Here is a 27,507-nt window from a genome sequence, read left to right on the forward strand (position 1 = left end):
ATAACCATTATAAATATATATGCACCCAATACAGGAGCATGACATATGTGCAACAAATACTAACAGAATTAAAGGAGGGAATAGAATGCAGTGCACTAATTCTAGGAGACCTCAACACACCACTCACTCCAAAGGACAGATCAACCAGACAGAAAATAAGTAAGGACACAGAGGCACTGAACAACACACTAAACAGATGGACCTAACAGACATCTATAGAACTCTACACCCAAAAGCAGCAGAATACACATTCTTCTCAAGTGTACACAGAAGATTTTCCAGAATAGACCACATACTAGGCCACAAAAGAGCTTCAGTAAATTCAAAAAGAATAAAATTCTATCAATCAACTTCTCAGATCACAAAGGTATAAAACTAGAAATAAATTGTACAAAGAAAACAAAAAGGCTCACAAACACATGGAGGCTTAACAACATGCTCCTAAATAATCAATGGATCAATGACCAAATTAAAACAGAGATAACGCAATATATTGGACAAATGATAAGAACAGCACAAAGTCCCAAATTCTGTGGGACACAGCGAAGGCAGTTCTAAGAGGAAAGTATATACCAATCCAGGCCTACTTAAAGAAGGAAGAACAATTCCAAATGAATAGTCTAAAATCACAATTACTGAGATTGGAAAAAGAAGAACAAATGAGCCCAAAGTCAGCAGAAGGAGGGACATAATAAAGATCAGAGAAGAAATAAATAAAATTGAGAAGAATAAAACAATAGAAAAAATTAATGAATCCAAGAGTTGGTTCCCGATAAGCCCCTAGCTGGACTTATTAAGAGAAAAAGAGAATCTACACACATAAACAGAATCAGAAAGGAAAAATCACGTCGGATCCCACAGAAATACAAAGAATTTTTAGGGAATATGATGAAAATCTATATACGAACAAATTGGATAACCAAGAAGAAATGGACAACTTCCTAGAAAAATACAATCTTCCAAGATTGACCCAGGAAGAAACAGAAAACCTAAACAGACCAATTACCAGCAACGAAATTGAATCGGCAATCAAAAACTACCCAAGAACAAAACCCCTGGACCAGATGGATTCACTGTTGAATTTTGTCAGACATATAGAGAAGACATAATACCCATTCTCCTTAAAGTTTTCCAAAAAATAGAAGACGTAGGGAATACTTCCAAACTCATTCTATGAAGCCAGAATCACTCTAATACCAAAACAAGGTAAAGACCCCACCAAAAAAGAAAATTACAGACCAATATCCCTGATGAACATAAATGTAAAAATACTCAGCAAAATATTAGCAAACCAAATTCAAAAATACATCAAGAACATCATACACCATGATCAAGTGGGATTCATCTCAGGAATGCAAGGATAGTACAGCATTCAAAAATCCATCAACATCATCCACCACATCAACAAAAAGGACCAAAATCACACGATCATCTCCATAGATGCTGAAAAAGCATTTGACAAAATTCAACATCCATTCATGATTAAAATTCTCAACAAAATTGGTATAGAGGGCAAGTACCTCAACATAACAAAGGCCATATATGACAAGCCAACAGTCAACATCATACTTAACAGTGAGAAGCTGAAAGCTTTTCACCTAAGATCAGGAACAAGACAGGGATGCCCACTCTCCCCACTGTTATTCAACATAGTACTGGAGGTCCTAGCCACAGCAGTCAGACAAAACAAAGAAATACAAGGCATCCAGACTGGTAAAGAAGAAGTCAAATGGTCCCTGTTTGCAGATGACATGATATTGTACATAAAAAACACTAAAGACTCAACTCCAAAACTTCTAGAACTAAAATCTGAATTCAGCAAAGTTGCAGGATACAAAATTAACACACAGAAATCTTTTGCTTTCCTATACACTAATGATGAGCTAGCAGAAAGAGAAATCAGGAAAACAATTCCAGTCACAATTGCATCAAAAAGAATAAAATACCTAGGAATAAACCTAACCAAGGAAGTGAAAGACCTATACCCTGAAAACTACAAGACACTCTTAAGAGAAATTAAAGAGGACACTAGCAAATGGAAACTCATCCCATGCTCTTGGCTAGGAAGAATTAATATTGTCAAAATGGCCATCCTGCCCAAAGCATTCTACAGATTCAATGCAATCCCTATCTAAATACCAACAGCATTCTTCAATGAACTGGAACAAATAGTTTTAAAATTCATATGGAATCACAAAAGACCCCGAATAGCCAAGGCAATCCTGAGAAGGAAGAATAAAGCAGGGGGCATCTCGCTTCCCAACTTCAAGCTCTACTACAAAGTCACAGTAATCGAGACAATTTGGTACTAGCACAAGAACAGACCCACAGACCAGTGGAATAGTACAGAGAGTCCAGACATTAACCCAAGCATATATGGTCAATTAATATATGATAAAGGAGCCGTGGACATACAATGGGGAAATGACAGCCTCTTCAACAAAAATGGACAGCTACATGCAAGAAAATGAAACTGGATCATTGTCTAACCCCATACACAATGGCAAATTCGAAATGGATCAAAGACCTGAATGTAGGTCATGAAACCATAAAACTCTTAGAAAAACACATAGGCAAAAATCTCTTGGACATAAACATGAGTGACTTCTTCATGAACATTTTGTTGCAAGGGCAACAAAAGCAAAAATGAACAAGTGGGACTATATCAAGCTGAAAAGCTTCTGTACAGCAAAGGACACCATCAATAGAACAAAAAGGTATCCTACAGTATGGGAGAATATATTCATAAATGACAGATCCAATAAAGGGTTGACATCCAAAATATATAAAGAGCTCATGCACCTCAACAAACAAAAAGCAAAAAATCTAATTAAAACATGGGCAGAGGACCTGAACAGACACTTCTCCAAAGAAGAAATTCAGATGGCCAACAGGCAAATGAAAAGATGCTCCACATCGCTAGTCATCAGAGAAATGCAAATTAAAACCACATGAGATATCACCTCACACCAGTAAGAATCGCCACCATCCAAAAGAAACAACAACAAATTTTGGTGAGGATGTGGAGAAAGGGGAACCCCCCCTACACTGCTGGTGGGAATGTAAATTAGTGCAACCATTGTGGAAAGCAGTATGGAGGTTCCTCAAAACACTCAAAATAGAAATACCATTTGACCCAGGAATTCCACTCCTAGGAATCTACCCTAAGAATGCAGCAGCCCAGTTTGAAAAAGATATATGCACCCCTATGTTTATTGCAGCACTATTTACAATAGCCAAGAAATGGAAATAACCTAAGTGTTCATCAGTAGATGAATGGCTAAAGAAGATGTGGTACATATACACAATGGACTATTATTCAGCCATAAGAAGAAAACAAATCCTACCATTTGCAACAACGAGGATGGAGCTAGAGGGAATTATGCTCAATGAAATAAGCCAGGTGGAAAAAGACAAGTATCAAATGATTTCACTCATCTGTGGAGTATAAGAACAAAGAAAAAAAAAAACTGAAGTAACAAAACAGCAGCAGACTCACAGAACCCAAGAATGGACTAACAGTTACCAAAGGGAAAGGGACTGGGGAGGATGGGTGGGATGTGCGGGATAAGGGGGAAAAGAAAGGCATTACAATTAGCAGACATAATGTAGGTGGGGGGCCATGGGGAAGGCAGTACAATACAGAGAAGACAAGTAGTTATTCTATAGCATCTTACTATGCTGATGGACAGTGACATATATATATATATATATATATATATATATATAAAATGGGTTATGTGGGGGGGACTTGATGATGGGGGGAATATAGTAAACATAATATTGCTCATGTTATTGTAGATTAATGATACTAAAATAAAATAAAATAAAAAATTTAAAAAATGGCTTTTCTTAAAGTTTCCTCATGATTTTCATATATCATAAGTTTGAGAATCATTTTGCAAAACAGAAGTTCTCAAACTTTGCTATACATTAGAACCATCCAGAGAGCTTTAAAAATCCCAGTGCCCAAGCCATACCCCATAACAATTAAACAAGAATCTCTGGGTGTAGGACACAGGCAGGAGTTTTTTAATCTTCCCATGTGATTCCAAAGGGCAGCCAAGTCTCGGCAGTGGTTATAAAAGCTCAAGGTACAGCTCAGAGACCAAATCCAGTCTTCCTGGATGTCAGAGTATGCTCACCTTGAGATTTTTAACAATGAAAAACAAAAAAAAATGTTTAATACCCACTTAGTCATGGTGGCAACAGTGTGCTTAGAAGAGAGTCTAGTATAAAGTAAATCTTTTATAAGTTTTATTATGTTTTTAAAGTCACTCTCAATAATTCAACTTTGGAGAACATAAACAGGCTATATTTGCAGCATTTACTCCAAGATAAGCAAGTTTCTAACTCTATCCCAGTGTTGCACCTTGTCAGACATTGTTAATAATCACAGTACTTTCTTTTCCAGATCCTGTCTCAACCTTATCAATACTGGTCTCCAGTCAGCCCATATGTCAGAAAAGATTAAACATCTCTGCAGTCCTGTGTTGCTTCTACTTCATTCTACCAAAACAGCACCAAAATTCAACTCTTGCTTTAGAGAATTGAACTAGTACCCTGCCAATAAATTCCCTCTCCCCCAAAAAAGAACATTCTGTTACCAACTCCTAACTTCTAATAAGTCTCCTAACTACAGATTATTGGATTATTATTTAAATGCAACACCCCATGTTTATTCTTCCAATGAGTATCAATAAATGGCTAGATTTAGTGCCAGTGTCTCTCACATCACTCACATCAAACTTTTTCCAGTTCCTAAAACATGCCAAAGTTTATCTTTCTTCAGGGTTTGCATTTACTGTTCCATCTGGAATAATCTTTCCCTAGCTAACAGAAGTGTCCCTGTTATCTTTACCTAACTGTTTATTTCCTTCTCAAATTTATCATTTCTTACTAATTTATTATTTATATCTACAAGTACAATGTAAATTCCATGGGATAGGAAATTTGCTGGCTTACTTATCACTTACTGTATACTCTGGCCTATGGAACATGAGAAACAAGTGTGGATGGATGAATGGTTGGATAGAAGGATGAATGGATGAATGGATGGATGACAGATTCTGTTAGTACAGATTCAACTTAATTTCTTACTCCCTAAAGTGAGTATCATTAGGTTTAAAAATAGGACATCAAAATAATAACTTTTAAGGTGAGAATATATTTAGTATATGGCATTTACCACAATAGAAAAGTAAACTAAAGCAAGCTAGAAGATTTTCTATGAAAATGGTTGAAACCAAACTGAAGGAACAAAATAGCAGCAGACTCACAAACTCCAAGAAGGGACTAGCAGTTATCAAAGGGGAGGTGGTGGAGGGTGGGTGGGGATGGAGGGAGAAGGGGATTGTGGGGTATCATGATTAGTGCACGTGGTGTGTGTGGGGTCACAGGGAAGACAATGTAGCACAGAGAAGACAAGTGGGGACTCTGTGACATTTCACTACACTGATGGATAGTGACTACAATGGAGTATGGGGGGGACTTGATAATAAGGGTGAATGTAGTAACCACATTGTTTTTCTTGTGAAACCTTCATAAGAGTGTATATCAATGATACCTTAATAAAAAAGAAAAAAGAAAGGAAAATGGTTGAAACCAAAGCAATTTCCTTTCATCTGTCAATTATCCAGAAAAATAAAATCAACCACAATATCCAGCTAATCAAGATCTAATTATATATTGCTAGTATACAATGTCTCCAGGCTACAAAAAATTTAAAAATTACTCACCATTATGCCTTATATACATCTATGAAGAACTCAAGTGATTTTCCTAGAAATTAAATCTCAGCCACCATGCTTAATGCTAGTGGTTTACTTATCCTTTATCTATAACAATGAATAGGTGGACCATTGTAGTAGTATTGCATGTTTATTCTAAGACACACCCTCTTTTTAAAAGTGTGACACACAGGTGTATTGCATCAGTCACCTGGGTTGCTGCTTCAAAATGCAGGCTTCTCTAGAGGGTATTATGCTCAGTGAAGTAAGCCAGGCAGAGAAAGACAAGTACCAAATGATTTCACTTATCTGTGGAGTATAACAACAAAGCAAAAACTGAAGGAACAAAACAGCAGCAGACTCACAGAACCCAAGAATGAACTATGGACTAACAGTTACCAAAAGGAAAGGGACTGGGGAGGGTGGGTGGGAAGAGAGGGATAAGGAGGAAATGGGGCATTACTATTAGCACACATAATGTGGGGGGGAGGGCATGGGAAAGACAGTATATACAGAGAAGACAAGTAGTGATTCAACAGCATCTTACTATGCTGATGGACAGTGACTGTAATGGGGCATGTGGGGGGGACTTGATGATGGGGGCAGCCTACTAACCATAATGTTGTTCAAGTAATTGTACATCAAAGATATCAAAAATAAAAAATTTTTTAAAAATGCAGGCTCCTGAGTGCTGACCCAAACCCACTGGATCTGAATGCTTGAGTTGTGAGGCCCAGGAATCTGGGTTGTTTTGTTTTGTTTTTTAAAAGAAAAACAAACACATTCATTTAGGAATCAACTGGTCCATAACTCATGGCACATAAAGAGTCACCATTAATTAGCCAATACAGAAGGATATGATTACTACATTTTGTTCTACATAAAATACAAAGAAAAATACAAAGATAAAAGTGGAATTGATTAACTAAGTGACAAAAACAAATTGTTTTAATTCTAGAGAATACAGGCGATTTTAATCCCTATAAAACCCACCTTTAGGAACAAAATCATTATTCTCCAAGATTCTGCAAGAACAAAATCTAGATTCAGGGAATGTTTGTCAACACCAATGGATCTTTCCCTACCTATTTCTTTTCTATGTTGTTCTTAATTATGTTTCTATTTTTCAGGACATTTTAAAAGCACTAAATTGTTTTAAATTATCTTAGAGAATTAAATTAGGTCACAGTGAAATTTGTCTTCCTGTTTCATTCTTTTCTCCTTGATACATTTTCCCACTAGTAATACAAATTATTAAAAGTTAAACCCCCGGTTTCCTTCACTGTGGCTCATGTTACATAAAATATATGCAATGCCCAAGAATATAGCTAAGGATTTCAGTCATTCAAAACCAGAGTATCCTTCCAACACACTTGCATTTCACTGAATCTTCTTTAAAAAAAACAGTGAGCCATGTTTTATATTATAGTCAACTTGTATTTGGTCCCACCAATAGTATAAATATTAACAGAGAAAAGCAGATTATCTAAAATTCTTTGTAATTTTCTTTGGAAGTCATCTGATTTTGATTTTTTGGTGTGTCTTTACTTTCCTAATAACTAATCTTAGTATTAGGTAAATGTTAATATCCACCTGTATCCTCTGAACTTTAAGAGCAGAAGGAAGCCTTACTGATAATGCTAGCTAAAGAACGAAAGCTGGACAAGGATTAAAATTTTGCCACAAGTAACCAAGGTTGTCAGGTTGACAAGAGCCTTCAAGACAGGAATGCATTAGGCTCCTCAAAAAAGAGCTTCAAAGGCAATCTCAGGGTTCCCTGATTTCTAAAGCTCTGCGATAATATCCTCTTTTTGTCTGTCCCTATGCTATTCTCCCAGCTTCCTTGGTTATGGACCGCTGCCTCTACCTTTCCATCCTCTATTCACCCTTCAGCATGGTCGCAGTTTTCATCCTCCATATCCTTCCTGATACATGATTGCCTTTGCTCACAGATTTTGCCTCATTTACAAACTATTCTCAGGATTATTCTTCCAGAGCTAACATCATAGGCATACTGCCTAGAGCCCATGATACTTTTAAGGATACACAAAAATGTTTTAATTTTAATTTCTTTTAAAATCAGAAGTGAGTGAAATAATAATAAACCACATTCTTTATACCAATGCACTTATAATTCTTAATATCTTTATGGAGGAAAGGACCCACAAAGGCAAAATTTTCTAGGGCCCACAGATGTTCATGACGGGCCCTGAATTCTTCAAAGTCAGTCTAGCCCTACATACCTCCAAACTCAAAACTGGTCCATTCTAGCCTCATGGGTAAGACCCAGACCAGAGGTGACTGTATGAGTGTTTATTTCAAAATCTGATTTATAGTGACAACTGCATAACTTGCTAAAGTTATTAAAATTTGTTAAAGGCCACTTGCAATAGGATGAATTTCATGATATGTAAAATATACCTCATTGTACAAATTGTACAAAATTGTACAAAAATATATAGATTAAAAAAGAAAACAAGAAACAGTGCACCTAAAGACACAAAAAGATGAATTTCAGACTACTATATTTATTTGAGATTCAAAAGTTCATCCATAAAAACATGCTACAATAAAGCTAAAATTTTATTGACCTTAAACATGAACAATATTATGAATGTGGAGAAAGGATAGAGACATCAAAAGTGCCTATACATCCTATATGTGAAAATAATTATGAAAGTTTGGTGCTAAAAAAACTACCTCATTGTAGTAGTAATTATGGAAACCTGGTTGCAATTAAGTACAGGAAGGATATTAAAACTCCCAGAAGATATTTCTGTAAGCCACAACAGAAGAATAAGAGCAACAGAATAATTAGAACCACATCCAAACCCACTTCCTTGTTATTTACCAATATCATTTAAAGAACACTGTTCAGATGCTGACATAAGACAATCTTCAGTTGACAACTTTAAAATATGTTAAGAATAAAAAAAAATCAAAGAATTTTATGACAAAGGTTAAAAGTTTATAGCCTTGAAACTACAAAAAATGTGGTGCCCACTACAAACCACATCCCGGCAACTGTCATGTATCTACAATGAAATGGTTTTGTTGTGGTTGAGGCAATCAACTCTGAGTTAATAATTAGCTACTATTCAAATCAAGGGTAACTTGTCTAATTGTACACTAAATCATTTTTAAGAAGGGGAATACAAAATTTAATTTTAGCAACTAATATTGAATAGTATAATCATTTGTCATCCTATGTAATGCAATCAAAGTGAATAGAGAAGTATGTTTTTTAACCACCTCATGAAATCACAGTCATTTTTCAGGCAGCTAAAATTAAATTTAAATGATGTGTGCTTAATGCAGGCGAACATTTACATAAAAAAAGGAAATGAACACATTTTTTAAAAGTTGAAGTTTCCTATTATGTTACTTTGAAAAGTATCTAGAAATAGCATTTACCATTTACTTCATAAAGCATATTTTTATTATTTTGTGGTTTGGTTTTTGGATCTAGAATCTATAAATATTATCTTAAATTGAAAGACTAAGTGAAGTTAGTCAAGATTCCTCTATTATGAAAAGTTATAATTATATAATAAAATAATTATGTCAGTAACCAAATTTTAGCCTCAGCACATTTATGACACTGAAATATTTTTTCAGTTACCTAATAAAATGAATGCTAGTCATCAGTAAAATACTTTCTAATTTACAAGGGATTTTTTACATCCTCTATTGCTTTACATCCTCAAAACACTCCAGTATGTTTATATAGTGAACATTTCTTGACTGGCTTTCCAATATCCACTTCCCTTGCCTGGGCCAAGAAATAACCACACCATTCTTTGGGTGAACCACCTCTCCCCAGTCACAGCCATACAGTTTGGGTGGAGTTAACCCATCTCAAGTACCAGGCAGAGCCTACACCAATCAATACATTCTATCTTTCAGGCCTCATTATTTGGCTTTAATTTTTAACTATAATTTCAATATCTTTATGAAGGAAAGGACCCACAAGGGCAAAATTTCTCAAAAGATTGGGAGAGCCTGCTATTTGACAAATACTGAGCTGGGCTTTGAGCAGACCACCATAAGCAAGAACAAACATTAGTCCTGCACTAATGGAATTTACAATCTCAAGGAGCAGCATGAACAACATAGACACACACCCAAAATGGGTGGAATGTATTAATGTGTGCACATATGCATGAGTTTGCATTCACTGAACCATCACTTTGAAACAGCCCTATTAATGAATCCACCCACCTCCACCCCATCACCAAGGAACCACACAAATCCATATTGTGTCTGGTGCTGGAAAAGAATTAAACTTTATGATACTCTACAAGAGACTTTTTTTCCGAAGCCAATTAATTAATCAAAACAGTTTAGGTAGAGATCAGGAGACCTAAGCAGAGCCCAAATCCAGGACCAGCTACACAATTTGAGAGTGCTGGTGCAAAATGAAAAATGTAGGGCCTCTTGTTCAAAAATTATTAAGAGTTTTAAGGCAACAACAGCAGAGCATTTAAATTAAGCTTAGGGCCCTCTGCCACTGCAGGGGTCACACACCCATGAATCCTTTATGGCTCACATGCTTATTGGATGTGCAAGTTTTTGCCAATCAGTTAACCTACCTCAGGTTCCTCACAGCTATAAAATTAAGGGAGAGAAGAAAAGAGTTTCAGCTTCTTCCCATAACTAACATATGTGTTTCTCTGTTAAGGAGCTAGATCATTCGTATGAGAGAGTCCTTTTACCCTTTTATGTAACCATTAAAATTCTGACTGTGGCTCAAAGGTAACATTGAAAAGACATGTATAGTATTTCACCTTCAACCATATTAATGCTTTTTACCTCTATGCACCTCCTTAATTTTGTCCCAGAGAAAAAAATCTCCAAAGCAGTGTTCCAAGTTTACTATTTTCCCATGTATGCCATTTAAATCTGAAATTCCCAACTGAGGTCTCTGTCTATAACGTAATTTTTCCCACAGTAAAATGTGTCCTTGCACAAATTAGATTTTTTTTTTTCCCTGAAAAATTATCTATTCAGAATCAGCTCACATATGGTACAGCATCAGGGTCTGCTCCAGCAAAAAAGGAGGAAAGTGTCAATTTGAGAGGAAGTTAACCCTTTTATTTCACCAGTTTAGTACTTAGCATAATATAACTGATAAAGTATCCAAACCAGGGGTTCTTAATCTGGAATCCATGGAAAGAATTCTGGGAACTAATTAACTTAAATGGAAAAAAACACATTTTTATTTTCATCAACCTCTAATGAAAATTTAGCATTTTCTTCAATTACGAATGTAGGCAAAAAAAACCATCGGAGCATTAGCAGTACCTATGACTTGATTACCAATAAATATTATCATATTATATTATAGTCATTGCAAATATCTTAAAATATCATTTATGCTCAAACTACCTCAAAATTGCAATAGTAATAGGACTCACTGATCGAGTTTGTGACAAAAAATCACGTATGTTACTATAATACAGAATTGATTTTTAAATTGGAATAACTATATTTCAACATAATTGGTTTACTTTGTAATCCTAAGCATTTTAAAAACAATTCTGAGAAAAAATCCACAGACTTCACCAGATTAACCAAAGGGTCCATAGCCCAAAAACGTGAAAGGCTCCAGTCAAAAGAAGTTACAGAGCTCATGAGACAATAAAATAGAAACAACTACACTCTTGTCTCACAAGTAGCAACAGACTTATGCTAATAAAATAATCCTTAAAATTCTATTCAACAGCAATATCTACATACAACAAAATCTTTGTGGTCCATTTATTTTAACATGACAGAACAGAAACTAAGCACACCAAAATGGAGCAGCTTTTGATGTTGTTTGTGGAGAATTTTCTGTTTTGTTTTTTATTTTTGCACATGTAAGCATTGAATTTGATGTGAAAGAGATACACATCAGATACACAGTTTCATACCACTATCTAAAATGTTATTTGGATCAGTACCTGAGATGACAATAGGTTACAATCAATGAAGAGTCCTTTTCCGGTTTTATATCTTTGTATCAGTCCAGCCATAATGGCTCCATAAGCATACAGGCCAGTGGCAAGATCAGTCATGGCTACTCCGGGACGAACTGGATCTCCATCCTGATGAGAGGGTTAACGAAAACAGAGAAAATTACAAATTAAAACCATGATATGATTTTAATCAAATATTCTAAGATCAAACAGAAGAAAGAATTGTATATGACATCTGCACACATACACACAAAAGAAATACAACAAACTGTTACTGTGAATATTTGTTGGTGGTGAGAATATGTTTGTATTTTGTATATTTGCCATATTTCTCACTCCACCCCCTTACCAACCAAACTAAACCAAATAAAAGACTTTGTAACATTCTGATGTTCCTTAATATATTTTGCTTTATTTATATGAAAAAAGTAAATAATTCAATTTTAATTTAAATGAGTTAATCTGTTGGAAAACAAAGAGTTAAAGTTTGGGGTTTTTTTTTCTCTTGGATAGGAGGCTCTCCTAAGAAAGAAGGCAGAAGACCTGGTCTAATCTCCTTATAAAAATGTTAATAATTGGCAAATATACTAATGCTATTTTTTAAATAAAAAAGTACCTATCCATAGAAGGCTTTCAGCAGGATACTCCTTGTTTAGAATTATTATGGTAACAAACCTAGAATCTAAACATTTATGGGGTATGAGGTGTGAGTTATCCAACTATCTGAGTAGAAAATGGAGATGTTTCACAGCCTGTCAGCTCCCTGTTGTATGAGGTAACCCATGTACTTCATCAGAGGTCTTATCTCCTGCTCTGGAATTGAGAGCTTTGTCTATTGTGGGGAGAAAGAATCAGGTCTCCCTCAATGTCCAGAAACACTCTCTCTGCTTCTCCTGTGCTTTTTGATTGCTTATATCCTTAAAATTACAAGTAAAGCTTGATACTGATTAACATCTGCAATTCCTGTCAGCCTGATTTGACAATCTAATTCTTGAACCATGTGTAAAAGATATTAGAACAGTGCCTGACAAATAGTAAGTACCCTATAAAAATTAGCTATCAAAATTATCAACATTATTATCAGTCATTGTTAGATCAAAGAGTTCCTATTTTTCACAAGTCTAAATTCTATGAAGGCTTTCATTGCACAGAACAAATACCTAAAACAAAACCTACACTTAACATTTCATCTGGTTGATACATTCATTCAAGCACTTCCTTATTCATTAACTCCAGCTGCTAGTCAGTCATTTCAGAAGCTAATTTTCCCATTTCTGTAGCCCATACCCAAACTATGCTAATTATCTCACAAGAGTGCTAATAATGTCAAAAGCAAGTGAAACTATATAATGCCTAAAAACTTTTTTTCCCTGCTTTTCAACAGAATTTCAAGGACAATATGATAATGAAAATTGGAAATTCCTGGCAGTTTTCTATTATTACTGACAAAACTTGTAACCAGTGGCCTGAATAAGTAAATTTAAAATTAAATTTGCCTTTGGGATTTAAGATTACTTGAAGTATTAAAAGTGAGAGAAAGTTCAAATTTAAGTTTATAGGTATCTGCTTTCTCAGTATAAAATGAACATAATGTATTTTATTTGTTATACTTCTCAGACAAATTAGGATAAATAAGATAATAAATCTTTTATATTATATTTAAAATTTCTTGGAGAGGGGAGACTACACCTGATTGATATCATAAAAACATCACTACATTAACCAGAATGATAGTGAGATGAATGAGCATTAGACATTAAGTCATCCAGATATTACAGGCAATATTGCCTTTGTTAAAAATGACCATTTGTTACCATATGATTTCACTTATCTAAAACCTAAAAACTAAAACAAATGGACAAACAAACAAACAAAACAGAGATAAACTCAGAATCACTGAGAACAAACTGGTGGTTGCCATAGGAGAGGAGAATGGAGAGATGGGCAAAATAGATGAAGAAGATAAAGAGGGAAAAACTTTCAGTTACGAAATAAATAAGTCACAGCACGGGAAAATTGAACATATGGAATATACAATAATACTGTAATATTTTGTATGGTAACAGTTGGTGATTACACTTACCATGATGAGCATTTTGCAACATATGTAATTGTTGAGTCACTATGTTGTATACATGAAGCCAACATATCATCTATACTTCAATTAAAAATAAAATAAAATAAAATAATAGAATTCAATTACACAGATTGTTGCAGAAATGAAAAAAATGGCCATTTGCACAAATATCTGTAGTGAAAGACCAATTGACAACAGGCTTGTTAACATGCTTTAGATTCAAAGGATAAAATAGGCTGAAAATGAAAGCATGGGAAAGATATATCATACAAACAGCAGCCATAAGAATGCTGAAGTGTCTCCTAATTTCAGACAAAACAGACCTTAAAACACACACAAAAATATGTTACTAGAGAAAAAGAGAAAGATATTATAATTAAAAAGGTTAGTCAATGCATTGGGAAGATATAACAATTATAAACATACATGTACCAAACAATAGGGCCACCAAATACACAAAGCAAAAAAGTAACAGAATTGAAGGGAGAAATGGACACCTCAGGAATAATAGTAGGAGACTTCAAAACTCAAATATGAATACTGAATAGAGCAACTAGAAAGAAGATTAAAAGAGAAAGAAAAGATTTAAACAACACCATAAATCAAGTATTGCTAATAGATATCTATAAAACTTTCCATCAACAAAAAACAAGATGCACATTTTTCTCAAGTACACATGGACTACTCTCCAGGATAGATGATATCCTAGGCCATAAAACAAGCTAAAATAAATTTAAGAGGAGTAAGTTCATACAAAATACGTTTGTAGATCAGACCATAATGAAAGTAGAATCAATAACAAAGGCATATTTGGAAAACCCAAAAATATGTGGACAGCAAATAACATGATCCCCGAACACCAATGAGTAACAGAGGAAAGATGACACATAAGACATTAGAAAATACAAACACACATACCAAAATTTATGGAATACAGCTACAGCAGTATTTTACAGAAATGTATACCTGTAAATATACCAAAAAAAGACTTCAAATCAATAATATAGACTTCCCTTTAATACACTGGAAAAAGTAGAGCAAACTAAACCCAAAGCAAGCAAAAAGAAAGAAATAATATAGATTAGAGCAGAAAATACTGAAATAGGGAATAAAGTCCAGTAGAGAAAATCAACAAAACAAAAAGTTGGTTCCTTAAAAAGATCAAAAAAATTGACACATTTACCTGAACTTTCCAAGAAAAAAAAAGAAAGAAGATTCAAATTACTAAAATTCAGAATGAAAGAAGGAATATGGTTAATGACCTTAAAGAAATAAAAAGGATTATATGAACTATGAGCAATTGTATGCCAACAAATTAAAAATGGACAAATTCCTAGAATGATACAAACTAATGAAACTGACTAAAGAATAAACAGAAAAACTGAGGGCATATGACAATAAGAGATATTGAATTCAGAATCAAAATGCTTCCAACAGAATAAAAAAAGCCCAGGCTTTTTTCAGCTTAACTGGTGGATTTTACCTAGCAATTAAAGAAGAATTAACATTAAGGCTTCACAAATGTTTCCAAAAACTGGAAGAGGAAGGAGCATGTTTCAACTCATTCCATTAGACCAGTAATATACTGAGGTCAAGCTATGCAGACATCAAAAGAAAATAAAACTACAGACCAATATACCTTATTATTATGACCACAAAAAGACCTCAACAAAACACTAGCAAACTGGATCTCAAAATATATAAAAAGAATTATACACCATGATAAACTGGGACTTTTCTCAGGAAATCAAGGTTTGTTTAACATTTGAAAATCCATCACTTCAACACACCATATCATTAGAATAAAGGACAAATGCAACATGATCATCTCAATAGATGCAAAAAAAGCATTTACTAAAACTCAACACTCTTCATGATAAAATACTCAACACACTAGGAATAAAAGTGAATTTCTTCAATCTCATAAAAGGCATATGTGAAAAAAACACAGCCAACATTATAGTTAAAGATGAAAGACTGAATGCTTCACCCCAGTATCTGGAACAAGACAAGGGTATCTGCTTTCATCACTCCAATTCAACAGTATACTGGCTATTTTAGCCAATGCAATTAGAGAAGAAAAAGAAATAAAAGGACTCTAGACTGGAAATAAAGACGTAAAACTATCTCTATTTGCAGATGACATAATCTTGTATACAGGAAAATCTAAGGAATCCACTGAAGAAACTCTTAGAACTGATAAATTAGTTCAGCAGGTCTTCAAGATACAAAGCAATATGCAAAAACCAATTGCATTTCTACAAAGTAACAATAAATAAACCAAAAATGATATTAAGAAAACAATTCCATTTATAATAGCATAAAAAAAAGAAAGCACTTAGGAATAAATTATACAAAAGCAGTACAAACTTAAAACCTTAAAACTATAAAACATTGTTCAAGAAGTTAAAGAAGACAAAATAAATAAAAAGACATCGATTGTCATGAATCAGAACACTTAATATTGTTAATATGGCAATACTCCCCACTGATCTACAAATTCAATGCAACTACACCTACCAAAATCCTACATTCCCCTTTTTGCAAAAATAAAATCTGATCCCGTAATTCATATGGAAATACCAGGGACAAAGAATAGCCAAAAGAATCTATAAAAACAAGAATTAAGTTGGAAGATTCATACTTCCAAATTTCAAAAGTTACTATAAGATACTATAAACAAGGCAGCATAGTATTGGTGTAAGACATATATACAGCTAACAGAAGTTCTCAGATTTACTCTCAATTCATTTTTGACAAGCATACCAAGATAATTCAATGGGGAAAAATAGTCTTTCCAAAAAATGGTGAAAAGATTTCAGAAGAATGAAGTTGAACACCCAGCTCACACCATATACAAAAATTAACTATAAACGGACCATAGACCTACACATAAAAACTGAAGCTATAAAACACGAAAACAGGAGTAAATCCTTATAATCTTTAATTTGGCAAGTATTGCTTAGATATGACATCAAATAGCAAAAAAAAAGAAAAAATATATAAATGGAACATCATTAAAATTTATAAAGTGTGTTTTAAAGGAAACCATCACAAAAATTAATAGATAAAGAATGGGATAAAGTTTTACAAATCACATACCTGATACAGAACCTACAAACAGAATTTAAAAAGAACACTTACAACTCAGTAATAAGAAGACAAATAACCCATTCTTTTTTAATGGGCAAAGGTTCTGAATAGAAATTTTCCAAAGAAGATATACAAATGGTAATTAAGCACATGAAAAGATGTTCAACATCATTAGCCATCAGAGAAATGCAAATGAAACCACAATAAGCTTACAACTCAACAATAGAAAGACAAATGACCCAATTAAAAATGAGCAGAGGGTTTAAATATACATTTCTCCAAAGATATATGAATAGCCAATAAACACATGAAAAGGTGCTCAACATCTTTAGTCATTAGGGAAATGCAAATCAAAACAACGAGATACCACTGTTACACCCAATAGAATGGCTATTATGAAAAAGAAAGATAATGACAAGTGTTAGCAAGGATGTGGAAAATCAAAACTTTTACACACTCTGATGGGATTGTGAATGGTATATTCACTGAAGAAAACAGTTTGGCAGTTCCTCAAATTAAACACAGTTACCATATGACCCAGCAATTCCACTTATATAGGTATTCAGCTGAGAATGAAAACACTTCCTCACGAAAAACTCATACACATATTTTCATAGAAGCATTATTCAAAATAGCCTGAGTGGAAATAACACAAATGTCCATCAACTGATAAAAGGATAAGTAAAATGTGTGTTAGCCATACAGCAGGATATTTATTCATTGCCTGCAATAAAAAGAAACGAAGTATTGATACATCCTACATTGTGGAAGAACCTTGAAAACATTATGTGAGAGAAACCAGAGGGCTCATATTACATGACACTATTTTCATGAAATGTCCAGAATAGGCAAATCCATAGAGATGAAAAGCAGAGGCAAGGGCTGGGAGGAAGTGGGGATAAGGAGTGCTGCTAATGGATATGGGATTTCCTTATAGAGTAATAAAAATATTCTAAAATTGATTGTAGTTGTACAACTGTGAATATCTGCAAAACTATTAGATTGTACACTTTAAAAGAATGAATTGCATGATATGCAAATTGTATCTTCATAAAGCTTTTTTTTAATACCATTAAAACAAAAAAAAATAGAAATAAATATAAATAAAGTTTTTAAAAGGTCTTTTTAAAGGTCTGCTGAAGAAAATGATAGTGAAAACTGTAGGAGTTACATTTCTTTCAGGGCTGTTTGGTAGCAATAACTACAGAAGATATACCATATATTTTCTAGTATAATTCAGAGATGGCTATGCTTATACTCTGAAATCCCTCATAATCATATTTGTGTCATCAAAGAGTTGTCAGCATGCCAGAGGAATAAGGAAGTGTAAATCATTACCATTTAGTGAACAGGAAACCCACAGAGAAGCACACTGTGGCTGTGAAGTGACTAAATATTCCCAGGGGCAATCAGACAGAAACTGAGAAAGCATTGTGGATATGCAAGATAAGAGACTCTCCTTCCAAATCTACAATTCCACTGGAGCCATACTACCATGACAATACAAAATAATGTGTCCCTTCTCAAATCTGGAATAAATGGAGTGGTACTATCTCTTTATGTCAATAGGTATAGGAATTCATCATTCAGAATACTTAGAAAGTACACATGAGGAAAAATGGGTAATTAACTGATCTTGTTTAGCAATATGCCCTAGAATCCCACCATAATTTATTGGAAGTGTATTTAAATGGATATGTAGACTTTTAGAAACTAAGTGATATTTTTATTTTACTAAATTTTAATTCTAGAAATTGATAATAGAATTTTAATTTTTTTCATTGTCACTTAGAAACCACTTTAAAAGCAGTTAGCTCTTTTAATAAATTAATGTAACCTTTTGTAAGAACAATTTGTAATAATTTTTCTGTAAAATTACAACAGATGTACTTCTTATCAACAAAGGCACAGGAAAATGATGATTCTAGCAAAACTGAAGAAACAAAATAGCAGCAGACTCACAGACTCCAAGAAGCGACCAGTGGTTACCAAAGAGAAGGGGTGGGGAGGGTGGGTGGGGAGAGAGGGAGAAGGGGTTTAAGGGGCACTATAATTCACAATCACAATATAGGTAGGTCACGGCGAAGGCAGTACAACATGGAGAAGACAAGTGATGATTCTATAGCATTTTACTATGCTGATGGACAGTGACTGGAATGTGCGGGGGTGAGTACTTGATAATATGGGTGAATGTTAAAACCACAATGTTGTTCATGTGAAACCTTCATTAGATTGTATATCAATGATAATTTAATTAAAAAAAGAAAGAAATGGAGGATTCTACTTAAGACATAGTTACAGAAAGAGGACAAAGTATAAAATAAAAATATTAAGAACTTTCCCTATTACTCACTTTCTGTATTCACTTATGTATTTCCCCACTCTAACTACTATCAATGTTATTTCCTTATACTCTCTCATCCCCTATTCATTCATGTATTCAAACAATCATTCAAAGTAAAACCTGAACATTAGTGGAAAAGCTAGTGAAAACTGAATAAAGTGTGGAGTTTAGTTAATAATACTGTACAAGCGTTAATTTCTTAGTTTTGATCATTGTAGTACAGTTTTGTAAAATGTTAACATTTTAAAATGGTAAAAGGTATAAGGTAAAGTATATAGAGTATATGGTAACAGTTGAAGGGTATAGAAACTTCCTGTACTATTCTTGCAACTTTTCTATAAATATAAAATTGTTTCAAAATTTAGAAGTTGAAAACTAAAGCCTGAGTTATTTCCTTGAAAAATCTGACAATTTTGAAGAGGCAGAAATGTTTTTAGTGGTTCTTATGTTTTAAAAACAATGTAATGTATTCATTTTGCTGATGGTTTCCTTTGCTGTGCAGAAGCATTTTCATTTGGTGTAGCCCCATTTGTTTAATTTTGCTTCTGTTTCCTTGCCTTGGGAGACATATACAGAAAAAATTTTTAAAGGCTGATTGTGGGTAAAATTGTAATATTTCCAGAATATCTCGCCTGGCTTTGGTACATCTGCATATCAACAGGCGTTCAGAGATGTAAAGAAAGTAAGCTTTAGTGCATTTACATCTTTCATCTCCTTATCAATGGGTAATTACCTGGACAACAGAGGGTTTATCTGTACCTGAGAGGTGAGGGGGAGAGCCAGTGTGGTTGCTGCTGGAGCAGGAGAGAGAGATGGGCCGGTCGGCAGTTTTGTAAGACTCTTTCACCCCAAAGAGCGTTTTGTGGTCAATTTCTTTGGTCACACTGAATACATAGTGAACTTGCCTGGGCTGAAACCCATTAGCAAGACAATTGGCATAGTCGGCAAGATTTACTGTTGACCAAGGGCAGACAGGCTGCCCTTATGGGAGGGGTGCTTCAGCGGGCTGCCCCTGTGAATGGGGAAACAGTAGATTGTCCCCCACTGGGTATGTGGTCTGAGGTGGCTTGCCTCCTAAAGGACTGGGCCCCACTCCAGGACTGGAGGCAAGTGGAGGTGACACCTGAGGCGGTAGGGGTGGCTCTTAGTATAGTAAGCAGAGCCTTTGGGAAGCAGAGTGCCTGGGAGGCAGTGGGGACTGTCGGTTGGCTGCTTCTCACAGTCTTAAAAAGGTCTACAGAGGAGACCCAAGAAATGGTGGCACAAAGACGCGAGCTGCAAACTTCAGTAGATTCCCTGAGGAGGGAAGTGGTATTGCTGCAAGAGGCGGCACGAGAGCTGCAGAATTCTGTGGATGCCCTGAGGATGGAGATGGTATTGATACGGGAGGAGGCGGCACGAGAGCACGAGCTGCAAATCTCTGTGGATTCCCTGAGGAAGGAGATGGCCTGGATGAGGGAGGAGGCAGCACAAGAGCACTGGCAGCAAGGTGCCATTGGAGACGAGATGGCAGCACTGCCAGGTGTTCTGAAGGAGGAAGAGGCCATCAAGGAAAAAGACGAGCCCCTGAGGGAAGCACAGGAGGAGGTGGCATGAGAACATCAGCTGAGCAGCACTGAGGTGAAGGTAAGAGAGCTTCTGAAGACAGAGGTAACATTGCTGCAAGGCACTGTAGAAAAGGTAAAGGCTGTAGCAGAGGAGGCACTCAGGGGAGGGGAGAGGAAGGTGCCATCAGCCCCGGAAATGGAGGAGCTGGGTAAGGATGAAGGGGTGGTGCCAGAGGGACTGGCACCTCCTGTATTGAAAGCACACCCAGTGGCTGTAAAGAAAATAAAGACACAGCAGCTGAGAGTTCCCCAAGGAGAGGAGCAGCCCCCTCCCCAGGTCGTGGAGCACTCTATGGTCCACCCCTATACTCAGGCTGAGCTGGTGGATTTGGGCTCCCAGTTTAGGCAGAAGCCCTCGGAGTCAATATCAGCTTGACTCCTGCATCTGTGGGACTTAGGGATGGATGGAATTGTTCTGTCGGGATCAAAAATGGGAAAGCTGTCTTCCCTGACAGTGTAGCCTGCCTTGAGGCAGCGATTATAAAATGCACATCAGAACCCAGAGAGTCAACCCCTCCTTGATTGGCTTATGGCTGCACTTCATACTGCGTGGCCCAATCCGGGTGATCTGCCATCCTCTCCTGTTAGATGGCAGACATATGCTGAGCTCCAACAGGTGCTACGAGAGCTAGGCATAAGAAATGCCATCTATAGTCCAGAGAATTATGGGCGAGATGAAGAGGTTTTCACTACTGGGATGAGAAATATTGTACTTCAAAAGGCTCCTACATCCCTCTTTGGGTCTCTAGTGGCCATTCTTTCCCCTCACTTAGGGCAGCCCATAAGTGAGGTGACACGTACAGTAGCAGACTTAGGAGAGGCAGAAGCAATGAGAACCCAGGAAAGAAATAAGACCTGTTACTCACAAGAAGAATTTACAGGGCCCTATGAAGGTTACAAGGACCCAGATGTGGGTTGATTTCATACGGGCAAGAGCAGATGAAAAGAAATTAGATGGAAAGCCCAATAGGATCTTACTAGAGCTATGGCAACAGCTGAAACCAGAGCAGCAGTTCCAGCCATTAAGACCAAAGAGGCAGAGGTCAGAGACAGGGCCACAAGTCCGGGCTGTGTGTTTGCAAGAATTCCTGCTGGAAAACGAGCCAACCTCGCTTGAGCCCACACGGTTTAACTGAGAGAAAGAAAGGTCAAGGTTTCTGCCCTAAGGGACCAGGGGTTGACCGGAGGCCACGTGTTCAAATAGCTATCCATTGGTCCCCAGTGAACATACAACATGTCCTGGCTCTGGTGGACACAGGGGCTGAATGTTCATTGATTCATGGTAACCCTGAGCGGTTCCCCAGGACCCCCACTATTATAGATGGATAAGGGGAAAGGCTATAAGAGTAAAAAAAGCCCAAATCCCTTTGGGAATAGGCCGTCTACCCCCCAAAGTGTATACTGTGTATATATCTTCTATTCCTGAGTATATTTTAAAGATTGATATCCTGCAGGGTCTATGGTTGCAGACCACTGCAGGTGAGTTCAGACTGAGAGTACATGTGGTGAAGGCAGTTCTGAGGGGACATGCTAGGCACCTGCCCATAGCTTTGCCTGTGCCTCAGTGGGTGACTAATACCAAACAATACAAACTGCCTGGAGGGCATAAAGAGATTGGAGAAACTCTCCAGGAGCTGGAAAAGGTGGGTATTATAAAGCCCACCCATAGTCCTTTCAATTCCCCAATGTGGCCTGTAAAAAAGCTAGATGGGCTCCTGGCATATGACTGTGGATTACAGAGAACTGAATAAAGTCATACCCCCATGCATGCTGCTGTCCCCTCTATTGCAGGCTTGATAGATACCCTCAACCATGAACTAAAAACATACCATTATGTGGTAGATCTTGCTAATGCCTTCTTTTTCATTGACATTGAGCAGGAAAGTCAGGAACAGTTTGCCTTCACGTGGGAAGGACAACAGTGGACTTTCACCATCCTCCCACAGGGATACCTCGGCAGCCCCACCATCTGGCATGGACTTGTAGCCCAGGACGTGGCTACATGGGAGAAACCAACAACAGTGTGGCTGTACCATTATATTGATGATGTCATGTTCACATTCGATTCTCTTTCAGATCTAGAAGGTGCAGGACCTAGACTGCTGCAATTTTTACAGGAGAAAGGATGGGCTGTGAACAGCACCAAGGTTCAGGGACCTGGTTTGTCTGTTAAATTCTTGGGGGTCATCTGGTTGGGTAAGACCAAGGTTATACCAGAAGCAATTATAGACCAAGTCCAGGCCTTTCCTACCCCCACAACTGTAGCATTGCTACAGGAGTTTCTGGGTCTTCTAGGCAACTGGAGAGTGTTTATACCACACTCAGCACACATTCTGAAGCCCTTATACCAGTTGGTACGAAAGGGCATCAGGTGGGACTGGGATGAGACATGTGCATCTGTCTTTACTACAGCAAAATGGGCAGTCAAGGCCATGCAGGCCTTGAGTGTGATAGACCCATCAAGGCCCTGTGAGCTGAATATTCGTGTCACTGAAGATGGTTATGGCTGGGGTCTCTGGCAGCAACTTGAACGAACTCACCAACCTATTGGATTCTGGTCACAACTCTAGAAAGGAGCAGAGGTACGATACACTTTGATAGAAAAACAACTGGCTGCCATGTATCACGCCTTGCTGTCTACAGCACCCATTACTGGAATGGCCCCAATAAAGGTAATAACCACCTATCCCATCTTGGGGTGGGTAAGAGACTGGACCCAAAAGCCAAGAGGTGGTGTGGCACAAACGCCCACACTAGCCAAGTGGGGTGCTTACCTACAGCAGCATAGTGCCCTCTCTAGTAGCCCCTTGAGTGAAGAACACCAGCACTTGTTGGGGCTGATGACATGTACTAGTGAAAAGCAGGAAGAACTTGCTTTCAAACCATTAGCAGCATAGAGTCCCTTTCAGGAGGGAAAAGCCCCTATACCTGAAGATGCATGGTACACAGATGGCTCCAGCCACAGACAGCCCCCAAAACAGAGGGCCATAGCTTTCCATCCTAAGACTGAGACAATATGGATAAAAGATGGTGAGAGGAAGAGCAGCCAATGGGCAGAGTTTGCGGGCTGTTTGGCTTCTGGTCAGCAAGGAGCCCTCCCCTGTCTGTTAAATTCTTGGGGGTCATCTGGTTGGGTAAGACCTCCCCTGTCTGCACTGACAGCTGGGCTGTCTATCGGGGCTTGACCCTGTGGCTACCAACCTGGTACCATGCCAACTGGTTGGTTGGTCACCAACCCCTTTGGGGGCAATAATTATGGCAAGACTTATGGGCCTGTGGTCAGACTAAAATAATTACAGTATACCATGTGACAGGTCATTTGCCACCGGCATCCCCAGGAAATGATGAGGCGGATAAATTGGCCCAGATACGTTGGTTAAAAGGAAAGCCTGCCTCTGATGTAACCCAATGGCTACATCAGCATTTGTTGCATGCAGGGCAAAAGACAATGTAGGCTGTAGCCCTTCAGTGGGGCTTGCCTTTGACCTTCAAAGAAGTTAGTAGAGCCTGGCAGGAGTGTGTCGTGTGCCCCAAAAGGGACTTACAAGGAGTACCACAGCAATATGGGACAATAGCTAAGGGGCCTATACCCCTCATCAGGTGGCAGATAGACTATATTGGGCCTCTACCTGTGTCAGAAGGATAACAGTATGCGATGACTTGTGTGGACACAGCTACTAGACTTCTGGTTGCTTTTCCTACCTGTTGTGCAGACCAGCAGGCAACCAAAAGAGGCCTAGAGCATCTCTTTGTTGCCTATGGCCGACCACAGGTGATTGAGAGTGATCAGAGCACCCATTTTACTAGACATACACTGCAAGAATGGATACAACAGCTGAGAATTAAGTGGAAGTTTCATGTGCCATACAATCCTACCGCAGCAAGCATGATAGAGAGGCACAATGGCTTATTAAAATCCAGACTAAAGTCAGATACCAATAGTCTGTGGGGATGGTCAGTCCACTTATGGACCGTGCTACAGCATTTGAATGAGAAACCCTGAAAGGGAGCTCTGAGCCCTGTAGACATGTTAACATATATGGCTGCCTCCCCTATACAACTGCAAGTACAAACCAAGGAAGAACCATTGAAGCCGAGATTTGGCTGCCAGAATAACCTCTTGCTGCCAGCACCAACTGCACTGAACCCCGGAGACTCCATTGAGTGGATGTGGCCTTGGACCTTTCGACACATGGACCAACAATGGCTGCCTCTCCTGACACCTTGGGGACAAGGCCTGGAAGCTGGCCTCCTGTGTGTTCCTAGAATAACAGCAGAGTAGCCGCCAAAGGTTACAGTAGTATATCCTGAACGGCCAGAAGGTAAGAGCATCTTACCAGGGAGTTTTGTTTTATCATTGTGGCCAGTGCATGCACCTCCAGTAGCACTATATATAGACCTTTCAGTAACCCCCACGGAGAAAAGAGTAAAAGTATGGTGTACTAGACCTGGAAGGCACCCCCTTCCTGCTACAGTCCTATCATAGGACCACTCTCTTGCATGCATCCTACCTCATAGACAAGATTTACCTATGTTGGTGACATTAAAACATGTGTCTTATCGCCCCTAAAGTCTTTGTGGACTAGAACCGCCTCTGGCTTGAGGATTATTATAATTTTTGTATCAAAACCTTGCTGTATCTTAATTTTTATTATCTCTAAGTTGTTGTTATCCTCTGTTGCTGTTGTAGAATCTGGTTACAGTGCTCCAGCTTTCTCACACAGGGACCATTGCGGAAGATTGAAAGCATGTAGATTGTAAGGCCAGAATCCTGGAGGGGTAGAGTGTGGGTAAAACTGTAATATTTCCAGAATATCTCTATATATAGACCTTTCAGTAACCCCCACGGAGAAAAGAGTAAAAGTATGGTGTATTAGACCTGGAAGGCACCCCCTTCCTGCTTTGGTACATCTGCATATCAACAGGCATTCAGAGGTGTAAAGAAGTAGGCTTTAGTGCATTTGCATCTTTCATCTCCAGGGTAATTACCTGGGCAACAGAGGGCTTATCTGTACCTGAGAGGTGAGGGGGAGAGCCAGTGTGGTTGCTGTTGGAGCAGGAGAGAAAGATGGGCCGGATGGCAGTTTTGTAAGACCCTTTCACGCCAAAGAGCGTTTTGTGGTCAATTTCTTTGGTCACACTGAATCCATAGCAAACTTGCCCAGGCTGAAACCCAGTAGCAAGACACTGATGTTCAAGAGTTTACTGCCGATGTTTGCTTTTAAGAGTTTTATGGGTTTAGGTTATACACTTAGGTCTTTAATCCATTCTGAGTTTATTTTGGTGTGTGGTGGTAAGACTGACCCAGTTTCATTCTTTTTATGTAGCTGTCCAGTTTTCCATACACCATTTATTAAAGAGACTGTCTTTCCCTCATTGTATATTCTTGCCTCCTTTATCATATATTAATTGACCAAACAAGCATGAATTTATTTCTGGGCTCTCTATTCTGTTCCACTGATCCATGTATCTGTTCTTGTGCCAGTACCGTACTATTTTGATTAGTGTAGTTTTGTAATGTAGCTTAAAATAAGGGAGCATAATACCCCCTGCTTTGTTCTATTTTCTCAAGATTGCTTTGTCTGTTTAGGGCCTTCTGTAGTTCCATACAAATTTTAGGATTATTTGCTCTAGTTCCATGAAAAAAATGCACTGATGTTTTGATAGGAATTGCATTGAATCTGTAGATCACTTTGGGCATTATGACCATTTTGACAATATTAATTCTTTCTACCAATGAACAAGGAATATATTTCCATTTATTTGTGTCTTCTTTAATTTCTTTCATAAGTGTCTCACAGTTTTCAGAGTACAGGTCTTTCATCTCCTTGTTGAGATTTATTCCTAGGTATTTTATTCTTTTTGATGCAAATGTAAATGGGATTATTTTCTTGATTTCTCTTTCTGCCACTTCATTATTAGTATATAGAAAACAGATTTCTGTACATTGATTTTGTATCCTGTGACTTTACTGAGTTCATTTTTAGTTCTAATATATTTTTTTTTGGTTGAGTTTTTAGGATTTTCTGTATATAACATAATGTAATCTGCAGTAGTGACAGTTTTACTTCTTTCTTACCAGTTTGGATGCCTTTTATCCTTTTTTATGCCCCTTTTCTATGCATAGGACTCCCACTACTATGTATGAAAGGAAGGGGAGAAAAAAACATCCCTGAAAGTGTTGTTTTCTTTATATTACAATGTCCTAAATTATAAAATTAAGAATTTTTGAAAGATTATTTCCCAGACACAGTTTAAGATTGTTTAACATTTTCACTCATTCTTCCATATCTATTCCCACTACTTTTAGTTTGCCAAGTGAAACATATTTTTTTAAAGGAAAGAAGGGGGAGAAGGAGAAAGAAAAGTCATGTTTTTCTAAGTTATTATTTAAAACTTTGTTTAATTTTTTTTAAAAGAGTATATAAGAAACTATAAATCAATTCTGGCAGATATTATAAATATCTGTAAATCAATTCAATAAAGCGAAAATTTTAAAAGTCACCAAGCATTTTTCTCTTTAGTTATATTACTTAACCCAATTACTTTGTGAGACAACAAAAAAATAAAACTTTCTTTTTTTAGACAGTTGGCTTCATTTCCAAAATAAAAATTATCCTTAAATGTATCTGCGTCTCCATGCCACACTTTTACCTCATACTGAGTCATGTATTATACTAATGTAATCTAGAGAAAA

The 27,507-nt window shown here is 37.1% G+C and overlaps 1 protein-coding gene across 5 annotated transcripts in view; it reads right to left on the bottom strand.

Moving 5' to 3' along the window:
- The window catches only part of SUGCT (succinyl-CoA:glutarate-CoA transferase), a 698,665-nt gene that overhangs the window by 555,691 nt on the left and 115,467 nt on the right, over positions 1–27,507 (bottom strand). For all 5 annotated transcript variants that reach the window (XM_036918914.2, XM_036918912.2, XM_057504387.1 and 2 more), the window contains exon 8: positions 11,675–11,818. In XM_036918914.2, the coding sequence (XP_036774809.1) occupies positions 11,675–11,818 (144 nt within the window). The remainder of the gene's footprint in view (positions 1–11,674; positions 11,819–27,507) is intronic.

Source organism: Manis pentadactyla, chromosome 7 (assembly GCF_030020395.1).
Source record: "Manis pentadactyla isolate mManPen7 chromosome 7, mManPen7.hap1, whole genome shotgun sequence".
In the NCBI taxonomy this organism is placed as follows: Eukaryota; Metazoa; Chordata; class Mammalia; order Pholidota; family Manidae; genus Manis; species Manis pentadactyla.